General features: G+C 44.3%; 1 protein-coding gene across 3 annotated transcripts in view; it reads right to left on the reverse strand.

Moving 5' to 3' along the window:
- Positions 1-22,120, reverse strand: part of ASTN2 (astrotactin 2) — an 898,930-nt gene that overhangs the window by 345,901 nt on the left and 530,909 nt on the right. For all 3 annotated transcript variants that reach the window (XM_082402209.1, XM_082402208.1, XM_082402210.1), the window contains one exon: positions 15,544-15,694. In XM_082402209.1, coding sequence (XP_082258335.1) covers positions 15,544-15,694 — 151 coding nt within the window. The remainder of the gene's footprint in view (positions 1-15,543; positions 15,695-22,120) is intronic.

Raw genomic sequence — 22,120 nt, forward strand, 5'->3', positions numbered from 1 at the left:
GAAGGGAGGCCAGGGAACACTCTCCCAAGAAAATCTGCCAGGAGTCCTGACGAATGTCTATTCAATAACTGTCTAGTGATGATAATAAATAGCCTTTGTATAGCTCATTAATAATAATAATAGCTAACACTTAATAGTGCTTACCATGTGCCAGGCACTGTTCTCAATGTGTTATGAATATTAATTCATACTGTTGACCCCAGCCTGATGGTGCAGGTACACTACTCTCCTTATTTTTCAGAGAAGGAAACTGAGGCACAGACAACTTTTGTCACTTGTCCCAAGGCCACAGGGCACATAAGTGACAGAGCTGAGATATCGAGCCACGCTATGCTGCTTTTCACATGTGCATTAAGGTTTCTAAAGTACTTTTCCATTCATTACATTGTTTTAACTTCATGGGACTGCAAGATAGAGACTCAGATCCCAGTTGGAAGAAGAGGACCCTGAGATGTGAGATGTCCGAGGACTTGCCAAGGTCACACGGTGAGCGGGTGTGGGGTGGAGTGGAGCTCATACACTGAGCTCAGGTCTGTACCATCCCAACGCTGCGCCTGCCGGGCTGACAGCGAGACACCCTCCCACCCGTGAAGAAGCCCCTCTTGTCAAGGTCGGGGCTGTAATCACTGACACCTGGGTTTAGTTAGGCACTTTGTGGTTTCAGGGCGCTGGGAGGGAAATGGACATTTATGATGCTCTCCCCACATGCCAGACACATTGCTAGGGTATATTATCTTATCCAATCTCCACCACCACTCAGAAAAGGATGTACTATTATTTTCACCACTCACAAATGGGAAACAGGCTTGGAGAAGAGAGATGGCTTTTTCCAGGTCTACACCATAGATACTTGGATTTCTTTTAGTTTTCAGAAGCCTCCTGTCCTCTTTCCTCTGTGAGTGGCACAGAGCAAAAGGGCATTTTGACAAGGTATGCCTGCTTCAGACCTGTGTGCAAGGGGGCACTTGAGGAAAATGGCCTTGGACATGATCTGAGCGCTTAGTATGGAACCAGGTCCCACTTTAAGCAGTGAACATGCATTAACTCATCTCTTCCTCGGTGGTGGAAACTATCATCATGCACACTTAGATAGGGAAAATGAGGCACAGTGAGGTTCGTTCACTTGTCCAAGGTCACGTCGCCAGTAAGTGGGTGGCAGAGACAGAAAATCCAGCACCAGGGTCTGTTTCCTTAACCCTTTGGTTGTACTTCTTCATACAATGACCATGAAAGGTAGGTACTATTACGTAACCCCTTTTTTGATACTGGGAGACTGAAACAAAGAGGTTTAAGGCAACCTGTCCCCAATACTACACTGTAAGTGGCAGGGTCAGGATTTAAACCCACACAGCTTGACTCCAAAGAATCCCCTCTCAGCCACTCCTATGCCTCGTCAAGAGCAAGACATCCAAGGGCCACAGCCAGGTCCTTGATAGGACAGGCTGGAGATGCGGACTTCTCAGTACCTGCTGGGTTTCACTGGCTGGTTTCCCTTCCGAAGCCTTTGTAACTAAAAACTCAATTTGCAGCTTAAGGCTGCGTCCTCACGCTGCACCTTCTCATTGATCCCCCGGACTCTGCGTGAAGAATGATTTTATAAGCTAGTTGGCTTTGAAACGCAGGGAGTAGCAGCCATTGAACATATGCTTCTGTGGGTATATATTTATTCAGCGTATGTGGAGTGTAATTTTGGGCAGTTTGCATATTTTATTTTTTGTGTGTGTCGCAGAGAGCAAAAAGAGAAAGGAGGAAAAAAATCCACCCCAGAATGGAGAGAGATGTCACATATGTTGGACCCTGAGGTTCCCCAATCCAACGTTTCGGGAATGGAGGTGGGCGGATGGGAATTTACAAGCGCTGAGAACTAAGCGTCAGCTCTGATGCTCTCACATCCCTGCCACCCACAGCAGGGCACTAAGCATCCAGCCCCACGGCGGCATCCTTCAAGACTTTAATTCCACAACCTCCCCAGTGGTCTGTCTGACTCTGTCCTCTAGCTACTATTTACTGAGTACTAAACATCGGCCAGACCCTGGGCTAAGCACACACCATTCCAATCCCACTGAGCTATCCCCTCACCCCATGTTGTAGTGCAGAGCGGTGCACGTGAGAACACTGACATTTCGTTGTCCAGTGTCATCAACTACGACAACACGGATCTGTGCTCCAGGAAGCCCATCCGCCCACCAGTGCTCTCAACTTTTCCATCAAGGTTACCAGAGCCCCTCAGATTCAGGTTCTGATCCCAATGTCGCCCATTCCCATCTGAGGGACACTGGGTACGCCACCTCTTTTCCTGAGCTGGCTTCCACACTCTCAGAATGGGGATGGTGTTAGCATTTGGCTGGGGTGCCGTGAGGATTCCAAGATCCAAAGTTACACTTACAAGCAGCTTAAGAGACATTTGTTCTTTTTCTCTCTCTAACCCCATCCCCTGCCTAAAAGGTTTTCCTCTCACCCAGGATGAACCCAGGATGTAACATTTTAAAGTATGCCCTGGGAAAAGCCTGCAAGGTTTTGGACCAGCTGGAAAAAAGAAAACTAATATGTTCATATGGGTGCCAAAGATTCAAAGGACAGGACGCAACAGCCTAGGCCACAGTCTACACAAGAGGGAATCATTAGGAGAACGTTTATTGCGTGTTTGGGCCGTAAGGAAGCATCCACATGTGATTCAATGGTAGGACCAAAGCATCATTTTTTAGCCAGGTAAATAGATTGTGAGCTTTTTGCTGCCAGGACACAGTTCACTGCTGTAACTCTGGAGCCTAACAGAGTGTCCTACATATAGTAGGTACTTGGAGGTTACATTGTAAATGCAGCTAAAATTTGAATAAAACTGTGAACCAGCTGATAGCCAATTCTGGCCTCAACCAAAGGAGAATATCAGTTTTACCTAGCTTAATTAGATGTGTTGGATGCTAGGTAATCCACCACCAACAATCAAAAGAATAAAATAAATTGTTCTGTGTATACATTGGTGGGAAAACTATAAAGAAAAGATAAAGGACTTGATTAGCATGAAGGTCTAGAGGGGAAGAGGAGCTAAAACGGGAAATAGAGAAACAGTGGGTGTGTTAGGGGAGGGCTTGTGGAATGCAGGCGATATTCTAATTCTTGACCTGGGTGATGGGTATTACTTAATTACTACTGATGAAACGGCATGTAATGTTTTACCCATTTTTCCACATGTCTATTATATTTCATAATAAAATTGCTAAATTATATGATGCAAAATTTTCTACCTGTTATGCAAAAATTTCTATCTATTATGCTAAAATTTCTATCATGTAGAAAAGCTACTAAAAGGAAATATTGAAATGTTAATGGTGATTATTGGAGGTGGTATAACTATGGGTGATACTTTTCTTCATTTTCCTCCCTCTGTATTCTAAACATTCTTAATATGTGCATATAATAATTTTATAATTGAAACAAATAAGTTTTTAATTGAGATGCCTCATTATCTAAAAGAGGCAAAAACAGAATCATGGAGGTTGGTTACAACACTCCTGCCTGAAATTCCACCCTGTGGAGGATCCCATCTTCTCCCTAAGGTTTACTGTGCACAAAAGAACAACTGTCCAAGGGAGGGTGGGGAAGGGTACAAGTCCCAGTGGCTGTTGTATAGGCTGACCTTTGGGTTGTTTCCTCTAGGGAGGCAAGCACAGCTTTGATTTACAGACTGTTGCAGAGAAGGAAAGAGCCCCAGAATCAAGTTAAAGTCTCTGAGTTTGTAGAAAGCATAAAGGGTTTAGCTAAGAATGCAAAATAAGTAGAGCCACACTGAGACAGAGGATCATGTTACAACCTAGGTCTATACCATCCCCAGGACAGTGGGCTCCTGAAATCACCTTTCCTTTCAATGATGGTGAAAAAAAATTCTTGACTCAATGGAAGCCAGAAGAGAATCCCAGGTCTCCTAGCTCACCAAGCTCCTCTCTATCCAATTGGTACTGGCCCTGGCAAGTGAGATTACATAACTGTGTCTGGCTGGTACCCAGCTATTCAAACTGGGGTCAGCCAACAACATTATAAGGCACAAGGACCATTCCTAGTTTATGGACAGACAAGATAACAAAGGCTCAGATACATTCGGCAATTTGCCCAAAGCCACCCAACTTCCCAGTGAAAGGGATGTGATTTGAACCCAAGTCTGTATCACAGCCAAGTCTGCTCTTTCCTCTGGACTGGAATTCTGATTAACTAGCCCACTTCCCAAGAAACATATATAACTCTATCCAGGTGCTATTTGCTCAGTGAGTAAAAAGGCTAATGACTGTTTTATGAAACCTTCTCACTGTTCGCTCCCTCAAGGCTAAAAGGTATCATGATCGTGGCTGGTGGCAGGAGTCGAGTTATTCTTTTTCCTGTGCTCCAAACAGTTTGCCATCCCTGGACAACTTCTATGGTCTCCAAGGATATCTGGGCTGGTGGGGGAAGACTTATGAAGGCAGGGTTCAGGAAGAAGCTGGAGAATACAGGAAAAAAAGAATAACTTTTCAAATTAACAACAATAATGATGATGACATCATTTCTCATCCACTTATCCCAAGACCCATGATAAAAGATAAAAGAATGATGATAAAAAATAAAAGAAGGATACTACATGTGTGGAAGAGAGGGTCCTAGATTGGAATTCAGGACACCCAGGTTCAAGCCAAGCATCGCTCTTATGTTTTCTGGCCTCAGTTTGCTCATCTTAATTTTTGACATAAGGAAAAGGGTTTACATATGGTTAAGATCAAGTTAGGGAGCCAGTTTAAAAAGAAGAAAGGGAAATGCTCTTTGAAAAGCATATATAAAGACATGCAGTTCTGACATATAAAGTTACCCCAAAAGGACACGACTGTATACTTTTTATGCTTCCATTTAAAAACTTACACGTATAAATTCTTATTTATATTTGCATATGCATGGGGGAAAATGTATAGGAAGATATACATATAGCTCAAAGTGTGGCACAGTTATCTCTAAAGTAAGTGATAAAGAGGACCTTGGGGCTTCCCTGGTGGCCAGTGGTTGAGAATCCGCCTGCCAATGCAGGGGACACGGGTTCGAGCCCTGGTCTGGGAAGATCCCACATGCCGCGGAGCAACTAGGCCCGTGAGCCACAATTACTGAGTCTGCGCGTCTGGAGCCTGTGCTCCACAACAAGAGAGGCCACGATAATGAGAGGCCCACGCGCCGCAATAATGAGAGGCCCACGCACCACGATGAAGAGTGGCCCCCGCCCGCCACAACTGGAGAAAGCACTCGCACAGAAACGAAGACCCAACACAGCCATAAATAAATAAATGAGACTTGCACTTGTGTGTAAAAAAAAAAAAAAAAAAAAGTAGGACCTTGTTTCTTTTTCTTTTCTTTATACATTTCATCAGTGTTTGAATTGGTTTTATTTTATTTTAAAATGAGCATGAGTTACTTAAAAGAAAACTAAAAAAAAAAAATAAAAAGAAGATTGAAAACTGGATGGGGTCAAATACCTTATAAATGCCAAAATTCTATTACTATAATTAAGACAAACACAGTTATTAAAGGTTTCCATTTCAGGGTTAAGAAAAAGGTGTCTAATTATCAGCGTTCCAACAACTATGGAGTCCTTCCTCACAAGCACTCAGCATGGCCACTAAGAACTTCGCAGTCACTGCCTCTGACCCCCTCAGGTCCTGAACGAGATGACAGCTCTGCTGCCTCATTTACTCTTCTCTGCACCATTCCTCTGCTTTGGGGCTCTCTTCCACATGCATTTCTGCACAATTCATCAGGCTCTACTTCCTCAAGTATTACTTTTATTCTATCACTCCCTTCTTCAAGGGCCCATTCGGCCCAACACCCTTGAGTTGGATCCACAACAAAAACCAGCACCCAAAACAGGAAAAGCTTAGAAAACCAGAGACAGCTACTCCTTTTCATTTTAATCCATCCCATACCTTCACCAAAATCATGGAGCAAGAACGCAATTTGAAACCGTCCTTACAGACTTCCGGAAATGTATTTGAAAAAAATAAAACGCAGAAGGAGCTTTCTGCCCAAAGATGCTCAGAGCATATTGTTTATAATAAACACTCAAAATGTCCAGCAATAAGACAAAAGTAAATGATGGAATATTCCTGTCCACAGAAATCAGGCAACCACTACGCATGATGTTTATGAAGAATCTGCCTCGGTTTAGGATGAGAGTTCTGGCATCAGGCTGCGTGGCTGAAATCCTCTGCTCTAGAATTTAAGAGCTGTGTGAACCTGAGTTATTTATGTTCTCCCTGCCTCAGTTTTCCTACCTATAAGAAAAGGGACAAGAAGGAGACCACGTCAGGGGCTCTGGACACGGCGAGCACTCAGACAATTCGAGCTGCCACCACCATCCTCATCATCCCTGCGTGAAACATCAGATAATAATAATAATAGTGATGATGCTTCATGCCTGCTTAGGGCCAGGTGCTGGCCCATTGTGTATGCATTATCTCAGTGAGTCTTAATAGCAGCTTTGCCAGGTATTATTATCCCATTTTGCTCAACAGGAACCCCAGACTCAGAGGCCTTGAGTAATCTGTCCCAAGGTCACACGGCTAGTGAGTGACAGAGCAAGTTTTGGGCCCAGGTTTCTCTGATGCCAGAAACTGTGACCTCCTGAAGGCAGAGGTGATGGTAGAAGGAAATACATTCTCTCTCGTGGTACCTTCCTAAGGTGAAAAGGTGTTTGATGCAGGTGCATGAAACACACAATTAAAATGTCAACGATGACTCCAGAGATGCTTACAAAAGGGAAGCAAAGGGATGGAGATCCACCCCCCCACCATCCCTCTCACTGTATGTTTGTTTTCCCCACCAGCCAATGAGTTAAGCCCTGGCCTCCACCCCATGCTGCCCGTCCCTGCCCTCAGATCTTTCCAATGCTAGAATCACTGCCCTCTGGGAACATATGTCATGAGATTTCAGGGCCCTTAGCAATTCCTCGGGCCCTCTCCAGGCTGGTCCCAAGCTTCCTCTCTGGGTCCAGCATGCGGTCCACACAGATGGCCACCACCTTCCTGAAGGGTTTTATTCCAGCTTGCAGACAACAGGTGGCAGAACCAGGACTGAAGCTTCTATCCCCTGCCTCCAATTTGGGGCTCTTTTCCTCCACACCATCCTTCTGGGAAGCAAAGTGTAAACCCCATCACTTTGGAAGGGCGGGGGCTGTTCCTTGACTTTAACAGATAATGACTTCCATACAACAAAACCAGCTTACCAGAAATACCATCAGACCCAGCAAATCTGGGTCCCAAATAAATAAAATGAGGGGGGAAAAATAGAGACAGCTTCAAACGTCATGGGAGGAATAATGTTTAATATCATAAAAGGGTGCATAGGCTTTAAAAGAATGCCACACATTATAATCTTGGAAACCCCATACTGCACCCGCCTCACCCCCATACGTAGAAGGGAGGAGGGCTTTATTTGAAGTTCACAAAGAAAAGATGCAAAAGCACAGCTCCCAACTGAAAGAGAACACCCTTCCTTTTCACCTCCCAAAGTCTGAGCCTTGTGTACAGGCATTGAGTCAAGAGGCATCGTTCCAATTTCCTTCTTTGGAAATTTCCTTCACTGACTCTCCCTTTTTCCAATACTCACTCCCTTTTTCTTCCTCCAGATCTCCTGGATACAGACGAGGAAGAAGGAACCCTGGACATTGACGGAGGGTGGGGAGAAGGAAGTGTCCCCTCCTTGTATGCTCCCTGACATGGGGACATTTGCTTTATCCTTGGGGAACTATCCTCAGCCTCTGGAAATTGCCATCTGATGAGGTAAGAGAGTAGCTCTGGATTTAGATAGACCTGGGTTTGAATTTATGCTCTGGTCAAATTTCTCATGCTTTCTGAATCCCTTTTCCCATGGACAAGACAGGAGTAGTAATCATGCCCATCTCATCAGGCAGCTATGAGGACTCACTGTGATGATGCATTTTAAGCATTTATCCCAGGGCCTGGTCCATAATCAGCACTCAAACACTCTCTAGATGCATCTCCATCAGTGAGACTATTATTGATATATTTGATAGCATTTATTTATTTATTTATTAATGCCATCGGTACTAGTATTACTGATAAAGGTGCATATAGAAAATTCTCTGTCTGGATAAAGAAGATGTGGTACATATATACAACGGAATATTACTCAGCCATAAAAAGGAATGAAATTGGGTCATTTGTAGAGATGTGGATGGACCTAGAGACTGTCATACAGAGTGAAGTAAGTCAGAAAGAGAAAAACAAATATCATATATTAATGCATATATGTGGAATCTAGAAAATTGGTACAGATGAACCAGTTTGCAAGGGAGAAATAGAGACACAGATGTAGAGATCAAACGTATGGACACAAAGGGGGGAAAGCGGTGGGAGGCGGTGGTGGTGGGATGAACTGGGAGATTGGGATTGACATATATACACTAATATGTATAAAATAGATAACTAATAAAACTGATTAAAAAAAAAAAGGCAAATATCTCCTTGAAGCCATTAAAGAAGAGGTTCTTTACACGCACCACACCGCATATGCACGTGGTACTTTCTGGGCAGTGTATATGGTTGAGACAAACAATAATAAAATGATTTGTCAAACAAAGAAAAGAAAAGAAAATTATCTGTCTATGGACCTGTTTGAGCAGAAGACACTTTGATGAGGATACCATATAAAAGATGCTTCACCCTTTAAATCCTGTTTCCCAGACCAAGCATCTCGGAAAGAGTCTGCATAAAGATGCTTTGCCTCTTGACTGCATATTTATAAAGATGGTTAATAAGAAAACCGTGACAAGCGTCATTCCTCCTATTTTGGACCCTGGCAAAACCTATCCTGCTTGTACCATGAATCCATCACACCCCCTGTCGCTGACCTGCAGGGATGGAGAGTCCGTTTCTGGGGAGGAAGACCCACTTGGCAGGGCCCAGACCCCACCAAGGCTCAGCCCCGCTCTGCCCGTACAGAAGGGCAGGAAGCCAGGCACACTGGGCCGGGCTTCCCAGTCAGCAGGGCCTGGGCTGTGCTTCAAAGCGATTTCTCAACTCTTCTGATTCCCCTTACTTGTGTTCCCTGCTCTTCTTGAGTTTTGTTTCCTTTCATTACAGTCCAATTGCGTCACTGAAAGGGGAAATCATGAGGAATGGAAAGAAGCAGCCTCACTCTCCCTAACTGAGCCAGATGCCAGTCTTCGCTTCCCTCTGAGTGGTGCCAAAGAGGGGCCTGACCTATAATAAATGAAAATTTGTAACTTTACTCATCTTGGCTTTTTAAAAGGCAGCATTTTGTTTTGTTGCCTCTCAGCATTTCAAGGGCAATCAGGGGTCCTCTGGTCCTTCCTAACACCTGGGAGGCCAGATGGCTTTTTAGGTCAAAGTGGGAAAAAAAAAAAGAGGGAGAAGAGGACGTGGGAATGTGGTTGGGTGACTTGCAGGGGGTGGGGTAGAGTGGGATTGGTCTGGAATTCAGAGGCAGGGCTGGAAAATGACATTAGACACACCTCCTAAAAGATACCATCACTCTATAGGGTCCAGCAAGTGTATAAATCTCTATACCTCTTTCAGTCCTAAATTTCTAGGAAGGCTCCTAGCACTGCCCTTTCTTCCCACACTCCTTTGCGCTTTTCCCCATACTCCCATTCTCAACCAGTTTCATTTTCCTCATGTGTAAAGTGGAGATAATCATAAAACCTAGCTCATAGGATGACTGGGAGAATTAAATGGGTTAAAATAAGCCAATCACTTAGAATCATGTCTGGCACGCAGTCACTGTGAGGATGGTTGCTCTTATAGTACTAGTTTTTCTCTTTTGTAAAATGGATACAATAATACCCATCTAGGGGGGTGGTTATAAGCATTGAACTGCCATGAACATAAGTGAAATGCCACACAGTAGGTGCTCAATGAGTGTTGGTTCTCTCCCACATCTCCTCCCTTCCCTCTGGTGTTCATATCAGGCCTGATGGATATTCTTGTGCAGAGATACAAAGTGACCTGTTCAAGGTCACGCTGCAGCCCTGCCGAAGTCCATCTTGCCTTCTGAACTAGCTTATAAAACAAGGCAGGGCTGTTGTTCTTGTATCCTCTGTTACATTCACAGTGCTGGATACAGTGTTGCTAAGTCAATATTTGGACTGCTACCGTGGCAACGATGATGCTAAAAGGCCATGACCTAGGAAGGTACAACTGCATGGAAGGAGTTTTGTGATCAAATCTTGATTCTATTACTGCTTCCCTACATGAACTTGAGTGACTCCCGCATCTTTCTAGCCCTTTGTTTTTCTGTCTGCATAGTGGGAGAGGTGCTGGCTTGGTTAGAAGATCTCCAGGGTCCCTTCCTGGTCTGTGAGTCCAAGCTGCAGGAAAATGGGTAGATTAAAGATGGCCACACATTCTTGGCTACTCCTCTCATGGACAAGTGAAGTCTAGTTCATTTCCCTTGAATCTGAGCTGAAATCAATGACCTGTTTGACCAATAGATTGTGATAGAAATGATGTCCTGGAACTTCTGAGGCTCGGTGCTAAGAAGACGTACAGCTTCCGCCTAGGCTCTTGGAGCACTTGATCTTGGGATAGTTCCTTTGCAAATCCAGCCTCCATGGCATGAGAAGCCCAAGCCAAATAGAGACACCATTGAGATGGACCCAGCTGAGGTCTAACAGAGCCAAGATCAACTGTAAGCCACACCAGCCCCAGAACCAGACATGTAAGTGAAGGGGTCCTCTGGAAAGCAAATCCTCCAGCTACAGATACACTACCTGCCATGGACCAGAGACAAATCACCCAGCTCAGCCCTTCGCATATTCCTGACCCACAACACTGTGAGCAAAACAAACGAGTTGTTTTAAGCCAGAGTTTTTTTTTTTTTTTTAAAGGATAAAAGTTTGTTTTTTTTGTTTGTTTGTTTGTTTGTTTTTTAATTAATTAATTAATTTATTTATTTTTGGCTGTGTTGGGTCTTCGTTTCTGTGCGAGGGCTTTCTCTAGTTGCGGCAAGCGGGGACCGCTCTTCATCGCGGTGCGCGGGCCTCTCATTATCGCGGCCTCTCTTGTTGCGAAGCACAGGCTCCAGACGCGCAGGCTCAGTAGTTGTGGCTCGTGGGCCTAGTTGCTCCGCGGCATGTGGGATCCTCCCAAACCAGGGCACGAACCCGCGTCCCCTGAACTGGCAGGCAGATTCTCAACCACTGCGCCACCAGGGAAGCCCGAATTATTTTTTTTTAACTCATTCTTTTCTTAATGTAATTAATTTTTCAAATTACTAACATTCTCTAAAAATCAGGTATGATCTTCATACAGCCATATTTTTTTAAAAATGAGAACTATAAACTGTGTTCTAGATAAACTCTGTTCAATAGAACTTCTTTTTTTAATTTTTATTTTATATCAGAGTATATTTGATTTACAGTATGTTATTTTCAGGTGTATAGCAAAGTGATATTCATATATATATGTCATATATATTATATATATATGATGTATATATGACATATATATGAGATATATATATATATATTGTTTTCCAGATTTTTTTCCCATTTAGTTTATTACAGAATATTGAGTAGAGTTCCCTGTGCTATGCAGTAGATCCTTGTTGATCATCTATTTTATATATAGTGGTGTGTATATGTTAATCCCAAACTCCTAATTTGTCCCTCCCCTGACCCACCTTTCCCCTCTGGTAACCATAAGTTTGTTTTCTATGTCTGTGAGTCTGCTTCTGTTCTGTAAATAAGCTCATTTGTATCATTTCTTTAGATTCCACATATAAATGATACCATATGATATTTGTCTTTCTCTGTCTGACCTACTTCACTCAGCATGATAATTTCTAGGTCCATCCCTGTTGCTGCAAATTAGGTTTATTACACAATAACAGAAAATTGGAACACTGACGGTAAGCTGTGAATTGACATTTCTAAAGGGGCTGAGGAGGATACGTTTTGATCACCAGATTGTCTGGGGTTGAGTCCAATACAAGTTTCCTTCTGGAGCTGGGAAAACCAGGATAACACAAGGGAACAGCGGCAGTGAAATGCTTCAGGGGGCAGCAGCTACTCAGAGACGGTGGGCATGTCCTCCACAGGGTATCATGATTAAGGGCTTACGGTTTTCTTTGGTTTTGCCCTCTATCTTGATTAGAATTTTGCAATGTTTATACTGCCACACAGAATAAATGGAACCATAGCTTACTTTTCTAGCTGTGTGTTGCTGACATCATTGTGTTTGTCACATTTAGACCACTTCTAATAGATAACTTTTTACTCTTTAGCACATTGAAGGGGAGCACAAGACTCCCTCCCCCTCCCTCTTTTGGTGCTTCATTCACTTTTACTTTCTCTATCCCTGGTCAAGAGGTGAGGGTCTCCCTGGAAATAATTAAAAATCAAAATAACAGGATGATTTTTTATATGTTATCTCCAGGATCAACCTCCCTTCCCACATTATTGCTCACCTGCATTAGTGTTCTACTGCTCTTGTAACAAATTACCATGAACATGGCAGTTTAAGAAACACAAATTTATCTTGCAGTGCTACAGGTTAGAAGTAGGAAAAAAGCCTCAGTGGGCTAAATTCAAGGTCTCAACAAGGCTACATTCCTTTTCTAGAGGCTCTAGCTGGAGGCGGCGGGGTGGGGGGGGAGCGGAAATCCATTCCCTTGCCTCATCCAACTTCTAGAGACTTTCCTTAACTTATAATCCGCTTCCTCTGTCTTCAAAGCCAGCAATGCGGCATCGCTCTGAATTCCTCTGCTGCCTCCCTCTTCCATATTTAAGGACTTTGGTTGCATTGGGCTCATCCTGATAACTCAAGATAATCTTTCTCTTCAAAATTCAGCTTATTAGCAACTAAATCCATATGTGAGTTGAATTCTCCTTTGTCATGGAAGGTAACATATTCACAGGTTCTAGGCAGTAGAATGTGGACATCCTTGGGGGTCCATTATTCTGCCTACCACACATCCTACGACCCTCCCCAATTTGGGCAGCTGCATGCCTGAGGACCCATTATCCCAGGAGAAGATTAGCACAGCAGAATCAGAACACCAAGCAAGAGAAGGAAATTTTTTTTTTTTAAATTTTGGGTTTCAGAAGTTGAGGTCTAATTAGAAGGAATAATGATAATAGTAATAATAGGAAGAATCTGTGATCTGTTAGAGAAGTGGCCTCCCTCCCACCCATAAAGACTACTTGATCTGGGGGGAAGAGAGCCATGTTGGGAGTCAAGCAAGATGACCTTGTTAAAGAGACCCTGTCTCTATTCCCACCAGGCTAATGACATGGGTGGTTGGAAAGGACGAGGGCTGTAGAAAATCAGGTGGGTTTGAAGGATCTGAAGGCAAAGGGGGGATCTGTGTCTCACTTGCCAGATAGTGTCCAGTGGATGGTAAATGTGGTCGAGTGCTCTGCCCTGACATGAAAGCTGCCATCTACAAATGCCTTCATGGTCTGTCTGGATCAAGAGGCTTTGGCCAGCTCCCCTCAGACCATCATGTCCTGAGGGTTGTGTAGAAGAGCTGCTGGACATCCCTCATTTCCTCAATAGGGTGGGTAAGCTATCTAATGGTTAAAACCAGATGGCCTCAAATGACGAGTGGTGGGGATGAAGAGAGCCGGAAGCAGATACCAGGATGGACCATGCACCTATAAATCAGGTGGAACAGGGAGGTCCTGGCTTATGCCAAAAAGGAGGGAGAGTGATGGACAAGGGCCAGATGAGACAGCAGGTACTGGAGTTGAGAGGTGATGGTTGAGCACCAAGCATCCCCTCACTCCCATGCCTTACAAGTACCTCAGTCCCCTTGAATTTAGACATTCAAGAAGTGGTAGGAGGCAGCACACCTAAACTGACTACAATTACGTCTCCACTGCCAATGGATGGAGCAGAAAATAAATAAAATTCAGTTGTAGAAGAACTACAGGAAATTAAATACATGGTGTTCTTGAATTTTTGTGGCCCCAAATATCATATCATATCCCCTACATAAATACATCAGTAGCTGTGGCTTTCATCATATCACACACAAATGGCACTGGGTAAATCTCAAATAATTTCCAGTTACATCCTTTGGTTTTTCAGAAAACCTGTGAGTTCAAGAGCTATTGCTCTCTTTGAAAGATTAAGAAACCGAGGCTAATGAGGTCAACACAGATTTTAAAGCTCGCCAATGACCAGGTCAGGGCATAAGCCCACTTCACTCAGACCAGCCTTCTTTCCAAGGTTCTTTGCTGCTGTCTCTTCTCAGCTCCTCAGGAAAGCAACCCAAAGTGGCTCTAACACTGATAGTATTGGACACATGTCCTTGGGCCTCCATCCTGCCACCTTGTGGTGAGACCTTGGAAAGTCACTCTGCTTCCCACATTGGTGGCAAGTATATTCAGGAACAACAACTAATTAGCTCCATTTGGCTCTAGTGGAGAATGAAGTAAAGTGATGGCGAGGTTGGAAAGGGGCCAGATCAAGAAGGCACTGAATACCCGGCTAAGGTGTTCAGCTTGTAGGACAATGTTTCCCAAGTGTGCTTCCAACACACTCCCACGTCTCACACATATACACACTCATTACATTGTTACAAATTCAGATTCCTGGGACAGAAACCCATCTATAGAACCAAAAATTTCTAGTGTGGAACCTGGAATGTGCATTTTAAACAAGCACCCTTGGTCATTCCTCTAAAACAAATCATCCAGTTAAGGGCCCTCTTCTATAAGCAACAATGATCCTCACATATCTTCTTCTGTGTTCTTATCCCACATTTGATATTAAAGCTCCATGTAAACAAGGCCACCACGCCCCCTCCATGGCTTTGCCTTGGCCATCCCCACTCTTCTCCTAATGTACGTTGACCCATCTTTTGAAGCCAGTTAAGACACCAACTTCTCCAGGAAGCCTTCTACAAACCTTAGGTCTCAGCTGAGACTTCTCTTCTGCACAGGTGACATGTTCCCCACTGAGTGCACAGAAATAAGGCAGGCCCTACCTCACTCTCAATTGGACTGTAAGCTTCCTGGAAGGCTAAACCCCAGTGTGAATACACTGGGGAGGGCTAAGGCCCCAACTCATTTCCATTCTGAGCACCTTTATACATGATCCTATCCAGAGGTGCTTCTGGAGATTTGTAAACAGAATTCCTTCAAAGGTGTTCATTGTTCTACCTTGGGATTGAGAGTGACCACACCCTCAGACCCTTAATCCAATTAAGAGCTTGCAGCGGATTGGTGGATCTTGTACCGGTGGGGCAGGGCAGGGGCAGGGCCTGGGGTGTTGGTGAGCCAGAGGCCAGGAGCTCTCAAGGACCTACCTATTGGGTACTAAAGCTCTAATATCTCATTTCATTCCTCCAACACTTCCAGGAGGTAAGTTTAATTATCCCGCTTTGCAGATGAGGAAACCAAGGCAGCCTGGTGTGCTGAAGGCCACAGAGGTAGGTGCTATGAGTAGCATGACCTTCCTTGACCAGCTGCCCCTCACAGGGAGGGGCCTCCAGCATGTAGCCTTGGCACCTGGGCCGGCACCATGTTCATAGGCCAATGGCACTTACCACACATCCTGAGGAGTCCACCTGGCGGTCAGACACACACTTGAAGTTTCGAGTACAGCCCCCATTGTTCCGAGAGCAGTCACGGACGGGCCCAAAGGAGGACAGCAGGTCATTGATGGTTTCAAAATATGTGGACAGCATGGCTTCTTCCCTTGGAGAGAAAGGAGATGGTTAAATTCCAGAGACATCTGTATCATTGGGTTAAAAATAATTTTAATGTGCATTTATTACTTTTGAGATCATCATTTATTATACTTACAATGAAGAAAATGAAATACATATTTAAAAAATAAGAAGTAAAGAAAAACAAAAAGAAACAAATTCAATAGGTATATCATCATATGACATGATGGTTGTCTAGTTTTTTGTTGTTGTATTTTTTTTGGCTGCACCTCGCGGCTTGTGGGATCTTAGTTCCTTGACCAGGGATCGAACCCCAGCCCCAGCAGTGAAAGTGCCGAGTCCTAACAACTGGACTGCCATGGAATTTCCGATGGTTGTCTAGTTTTGATAAAGAGGAATATAATTGGAACTTGGTACCATTTATTTCACTAATCCTCATAATTTTGCAAAGTAGGCATGAGATTTCCATTTTACTAATAAGCGAACTGTGGCTCAGAAAGGTGAAGTATCATTTACAAAGCCAAGACATGGAAGCAACCTAAGTGTCCATCAACAGAGGAATGGATAAAGAAGAAGTGGTACATGTATACAATGGAATATTACTCAGCCATAAAAAGGAATGAAATAGTGCCATTTGCAGCAACACAGATGGACCTAGAGATTATCATACTAAGTGAAGCAAGTCAGACAGAGAAAGACAAATATTATATGATATCACTTACATGTGGAATCTAAAAAAAATACAAATGAACTTATTCACAAAACAGAAACAGACTCACAGACATGGAAAACAAACTTACGGTTACCAAAGGGGAAAGGGAGGGAGGAATAAACTAGCAGAATGGGATTAACAGATACACACTACTATATATAAAATAGATTAACAACAAGGATTTACTGTAGAGCACAGGAGACTATATTCAATAACTTGTAATAACCTACAATGGACAAGAATCTGAAAAAAAAATGTATATAATTGAATCACTTTGTTGTACACCTGAAACTAACACAATATTGTAAATCAACTATACTTCATTTAAAAAAAAAAAAAAGAAAGGTGAAGTGTTTTGTTGAAGGCCACCAAGCCTGTACTGTGGCAGAACTAAAGTCCGTGCCAAGCTCCATCTGAGTCCAAAGAGAAAGTTCTTCCCACTACACAACTCTTAACTTGCATTATTCATGTTTCTACAGAGTCCAGACCTCCCCATAACAACTGTGCAACTCTGCAAAATTCCTATTATTCCAACGTTGTGTATATAAATTGAAGCTATGGGGGGTATGGGGCTTACCCCAAATTATTACACAGCCTATAAACAGCAGAGCCAAGATACAAACACAGAACTGTCTGACCCTCGTACCCTAGAACTTTATTTTTCAGACTGTTGCATACAAATCACACCATCAGTAATGGTAGCATCAGCTGTTGCAAAGGTGATAAGATTCTAGGCAAATGCATGGCTCCTCCCAAATGAGGTTCACAAGAGACAAGACTAGACTAGCGACCATAATCCATGGATCTGCCAAAATTCTATTACATGAGAGATACAAATGGAAGATTCTGGAAAAAGGGCCCCAAATAAGGAATATCCTAGCACTGGGTTATTTATGATGCCTACACTTGCAGGAGATATTATTAAAGGGACACTACAGGCAGTAAAAAGAGGCACTATATTCTTCCATGTTGTATGCCTCATGGAATCTGGAATTTTGAAAGAAGGGAGATGCTGGTACATGTACATGTTGTAAGAGGAGGCCAGTGAGCACTATTGCTGATGTCTCTGGACCATCCTTCATCCCTTCCCCCATCCTTTCTCTCCTCAGGCTTGGAGCTCCAGGTTTCAGTCTCCTAGCTTATTCCCTGACTCCGGCCTCATTCCCTTCTATCCCATCTTTCATACTGACTGCCAGTGAACTTAGTAAGTCCCCGCTCTAATTAGATACGCCATGGATCAATAGTTCTCCATTACTTATGGAAGAAAATCTGAATTAGTTTCATTGGCATTCAAGGTCCTTCATAATCTGGTTCCTGCCTACCCGCCTGGCTACATTCTACCTTGTCCTCACAGTCTCCCTTTGATAGCCACAGGTCTCTTCTCATTCCCTAAACACACAAACTTAGGTCAGGTTCGCTGAAAACAGACTCTGAAACAGAGCATTGCATATACGAGGTTTATCAAGGAGCCCTCGTGGGATATACTTGTAGGAAGTGAGCAAGGCAGGACTGGGCAGGGGAGAGGCTGTCCTGCCATGTGGTTGATGCCATGTAGATCTGAAGCCTCAGTTGGTCCTGAGGGGAGCTCTGGAGCTTGGATGGCCCTTTAGGGACACCCTGAATGGAGGCAAGGGATCCAGGCCTCTGCAACGCCACGTCAGCCAGTCATTGGCATGGCTGCCATCTGGAAGGGGGTATCCTTGGGAGAGGCAGTTCCTTGTGGCTGAAGGCAGTGCCCAGTGAGGGACAGAGCTGTGAGCCTCAGCCACATTCTGGAGGATGGGTGGGTCAGCCCTGAAGAGGGGATCTGAGTACACTATGTACCTTTACCTTTCTGAATCCTTAACCATGCTTTACTGCCTGGGATGCTCATCTCCACATTTTCTCCCCCGCAAAATCCTAAGAATCCTTAAAAATTATTCAAATTCAAGTTCATATTCAAATTCATTCATTCATATATTACAAATGTTTATTGAGTGTTTACTATGTGCCAGGCAACATTCTAGGTACTAGGGATGCAGTAGTGACATTGGACAAAGTCCTTACCTCCACCAAGCTTACTGTGACCTCCTTTGTGAAACCTTCTCTACTTCCCCCAAGCAGAATTAATTCCTTTTTCCTTTGAGTCCATTGTTTGAATCTATTATCTTACTGATCTTCATCAACAACTCTGTGGTTTCCCAAAGAGACTGTAAGCTTCTTGAGTGAAAGGCTCATGACTTAGTCATTCCACTTTAGCCCCCAGCACAAGGCCTGGTAAGAACTTGTGTTAAGTAAATGTTTTTCAAGTGAAACAAAGAAAACACCAGAAGGCATGGATGCCACCGACACCAATCAGTAATTTTACCAAGAGTATCTCCAGCGAGGACACTCCCCTGCCTACCCCCACCTCTGGGTTCCCATCCCAAATCCTTCATGCTCAGGGCTGTTGTATAGGGACAAAAAAGAACATGTGAGGAAGAGAGCTGCAAGCTTATCCATCACTTCCTAACTTTGTATAGACTGAGGTCAGGGTAACAGGTAGATGGAGGAAGTGAATCAACAGTCCCTGAACTGAAGCTCTTGGGAGATCCGCCACTTTTGAATCATGGAAAGGGTTGAGGGTCCTGGAAAGACATTAAGGCTATTAAAATATTAACATCCTGAGAAGAAGTGATAAGTGAGGGAAGGAGATAAAGACAGAGGGAGAGACAATCTGAGAGAGTGTGAGAGCAAGAAAAGAGATAAACATAGAGAATGTGCTAGAAAGAAAGAAGAGAAACTGAGAGGCAGAAACACCCTCATCCAGAAGAAGGTGGATGGATGGATAGATGGAAGGATGGATGAATTGACAAGTGGACAGATACACACAGAGAAAGAGGGAGACAGAGAGAGTTAGAGAGACGCACCCAGGAGTGTCATAGAGAGGGAGATTAAAAGAGAGGAAGACGGAGGGTGTAAAGAAAGAAAAAATGCAGAAGTAGATCAGGAGAAACAGGAGTAAGACCCAGAGATTAAAAAAGGAGAAAATACCAAGGTAAGGAGAACAAAAGTGGAAGTGTACTGAGGAGGTGGAGAGGAGGGAGGGAGGGGAGGGGGGAGAGAGGAAGGGGATGGGGGAAGGAGACAGACGCAGAAAGACAGAGAATGAAAGTGCAGAGAAAGATACTGTGCGAGTGGAAAGAGCAGAGACAGAACAACAGAGAGAAACAAAGGAAGAGGGGAGAAAAACAAGCAAAAATTTTCACCTTCCAGGGCAACCTGGTGACAGCTCAGGCTATACAAATAAAGAGGCTGTTAGCTTTTGAAAGCACTGATTCTGCATAAACATCGGTTATACCAGGGGAACATTATTTAAAACACAAAGCCCTGACACAGGGGCTGTTACTGAGTTGAGAGCAGTGATTGTGTCAGTCTGGGAAGTGACAGAGGGAGCTAAGGCAGACGCCGGCATTTTCTTAACTCAGGACTCAATCCCTCATCCCAGCTGCTGAGTGCCGGATTTGGGGTCTGTTGGAGCTCAGAGCTGCCCCAATAGCAGGGCACAAAGGGATGGAGGGAACAGTTCTGGAGGTGGAGGTGGGCTGGGGTGATGGGGAGATCCGGCTGAGAGTCCTAGCTTTGCCAGAAATCACCATCATCACCAACATCATCTCCATCCTCTATGACTTCCTGAGCACCTGCTACGGGAGAACTGTGCGAGGTTCCTTTCCCATGCTGTCTCCATAGCCTTAAGGTGTACATTTTTACTCCCCTTGTACAGCTGGAGAAACGGGATACTGGGGAGAGACGTCACTGGCCTGGGTCGCGTGGATGTGAAGTGTTGAGGCCAGGGTCTGCATGCAAGTCTGTCGGACGTCAGGTCCTGAGCTTTCTCCAGGCCACCGTTGAGCTTGTCCAACCTGCTCTGTGCCCTTGGGCAAGTCAGAGCTCTCCTAACTCTAAAGCTGGTAGAAATCTATAGCCATCCCTCTGTGTCTTAGGGGAGGAAGAACTGGAAGAACAGAGCCTGTGCCACCTTTGCACACTGCCCAGTGCCGCCTCCTGGTCTATGTACATGTCACAGTAGCCTCATTCGGAATTGGAATAAAAGGGGACAACACCAGTGTACTGGTTTCCTAGAGCTGCCATAACAAGTACTATAAACCAGGTGACTTAAAACAACAGAAATGTATTCTCTCACAGTTCTGGAGGTTGGATGTCCAAAATCAAGGTGTCAGCAAGCCCATGACTCTTCTATAGGCTCTTGGAGAGAATCATTCCTTGCCTATTCACAGCTTCTTGTGGCTCCTGGCAAACTTGGCGTTCCTTGGCGTGTAGCTGCATCACTCTAATCTCTGCCTCCATTGTCACACGGCCTTCTTCCTTCTTCCTTGTGTCTGTGTGTCTTTTCCTCTTCTCACAATGACACCACCCACTGGATTTAGTGCCCATCCTAATCTATTATGACCTTATCTTAATTACATCTGCAAAGACCCTATCTCCAAATAAGGTCACATTCTGAGGTTCTGGGTAGACATGAGTTTTGAGAGGAGGCTAGGCAACCCACTACTCATGGCTCAGAGACACATCCTTAAGCTGAGTCGGACGGTAGGACAGAGCCGAGATTAACACCCTGGTCTTTGGCTCTTAACGCCAGTGTTCCTCACACCACACCTTCCAACTCCATGTTCTGCATGTTACACTGTGGTATTTACAAGGCCGATATAAAGTCTGAGAAAAAGGATCCCAGTAAAGCCATTTCTCCTTCATCTGAGAGGAGAAAAGACCAACATTAATTAAGTACCTAACACACCCCAGGCAGAACAGAGGTTGGCAAACTTTGCTATACAGAAATCCATAGTCAATATCTTAGGCTTTGCAAGCCATATGGTCTCTGTTCCAACTACTCAATTCTGCTTTTACAAAACACAAGCAGCCATAGAAAATATGCAATGACAATATGCAAAATGCAGTGAGTGAGCACGGCTATGTTTCAATAAAATTGTATTTACAAAAAGACACAGCAGACTGGACTGCCATTTCCTGTTTTACATGGGAAAACCTGCAGGTCAGTGTTGGAGTTTAGATTTGAACTGAGGTATGTCCAACTCCAGAACCCACATTCTTTCTCCTACATCAGCGGTCCCCAACCTTTTTGGCGCCAGGGACCGGTTTTGTGGAAGACAATTTTTCCACAGACGGGGAGGTGGGGGGCGGGGGGAATGGTTCAGGTGATAATGCGACCGATGGGGAGGGATGGGGAGCAACGGGAGCGACGGGGAGCGATGGGGAGAGACGGGGAGCGGCAGATGAAGCTTCGCTCGCTTACTCGCTAGCTCGCCTGCCCGCCGCTCACTTCCTGCTGTGCGACCCGGTTTCTAACAGGCCGCGGAGCCCTGTCCTCCATGAAGTTTCTTCTGAACCTCACCCTTCTCATCTGCAAAATGGGAACAGCATCCTTCTAGCTCCCAACCATGTAGGATTATTGTGAGGATGCAATGACAAGATGCATAGGATCACGTTTTACAAACTCAAAAACCCAATGCAAATACATTTATCATTCATTCATTCAACAAATATTTGAGCACCTACTGTATGCCCGGCACTGAACTGGTTATTATTATGTCTCTCCTTTGGCCTCAGTCTGCCTGTATTTCTGCATCTATTAAGTCCAGCCGCTGTCTAAGATGTTTCCAAGCATCTCTCCAGTTCTAACACTCTAATTCTTTTTGGTTTTTTTTTTGATAATACTGGTTTCAAAACAGAGTCAGCCAGACCCTA

This window comes from Balaenoptera borealis, assembly GCF_965194805.1.
Source record: "Balaenoptera borealis genome assembly, chromosome: 8".
Classification (NCBI taxonomy): domain Eukaryota; kingdom Metazoa; phylum Chordata; class Mammalia; order Artiodactyla; family Balaenopteridae; genus Balaenoptera; species Balaenoptera borealis.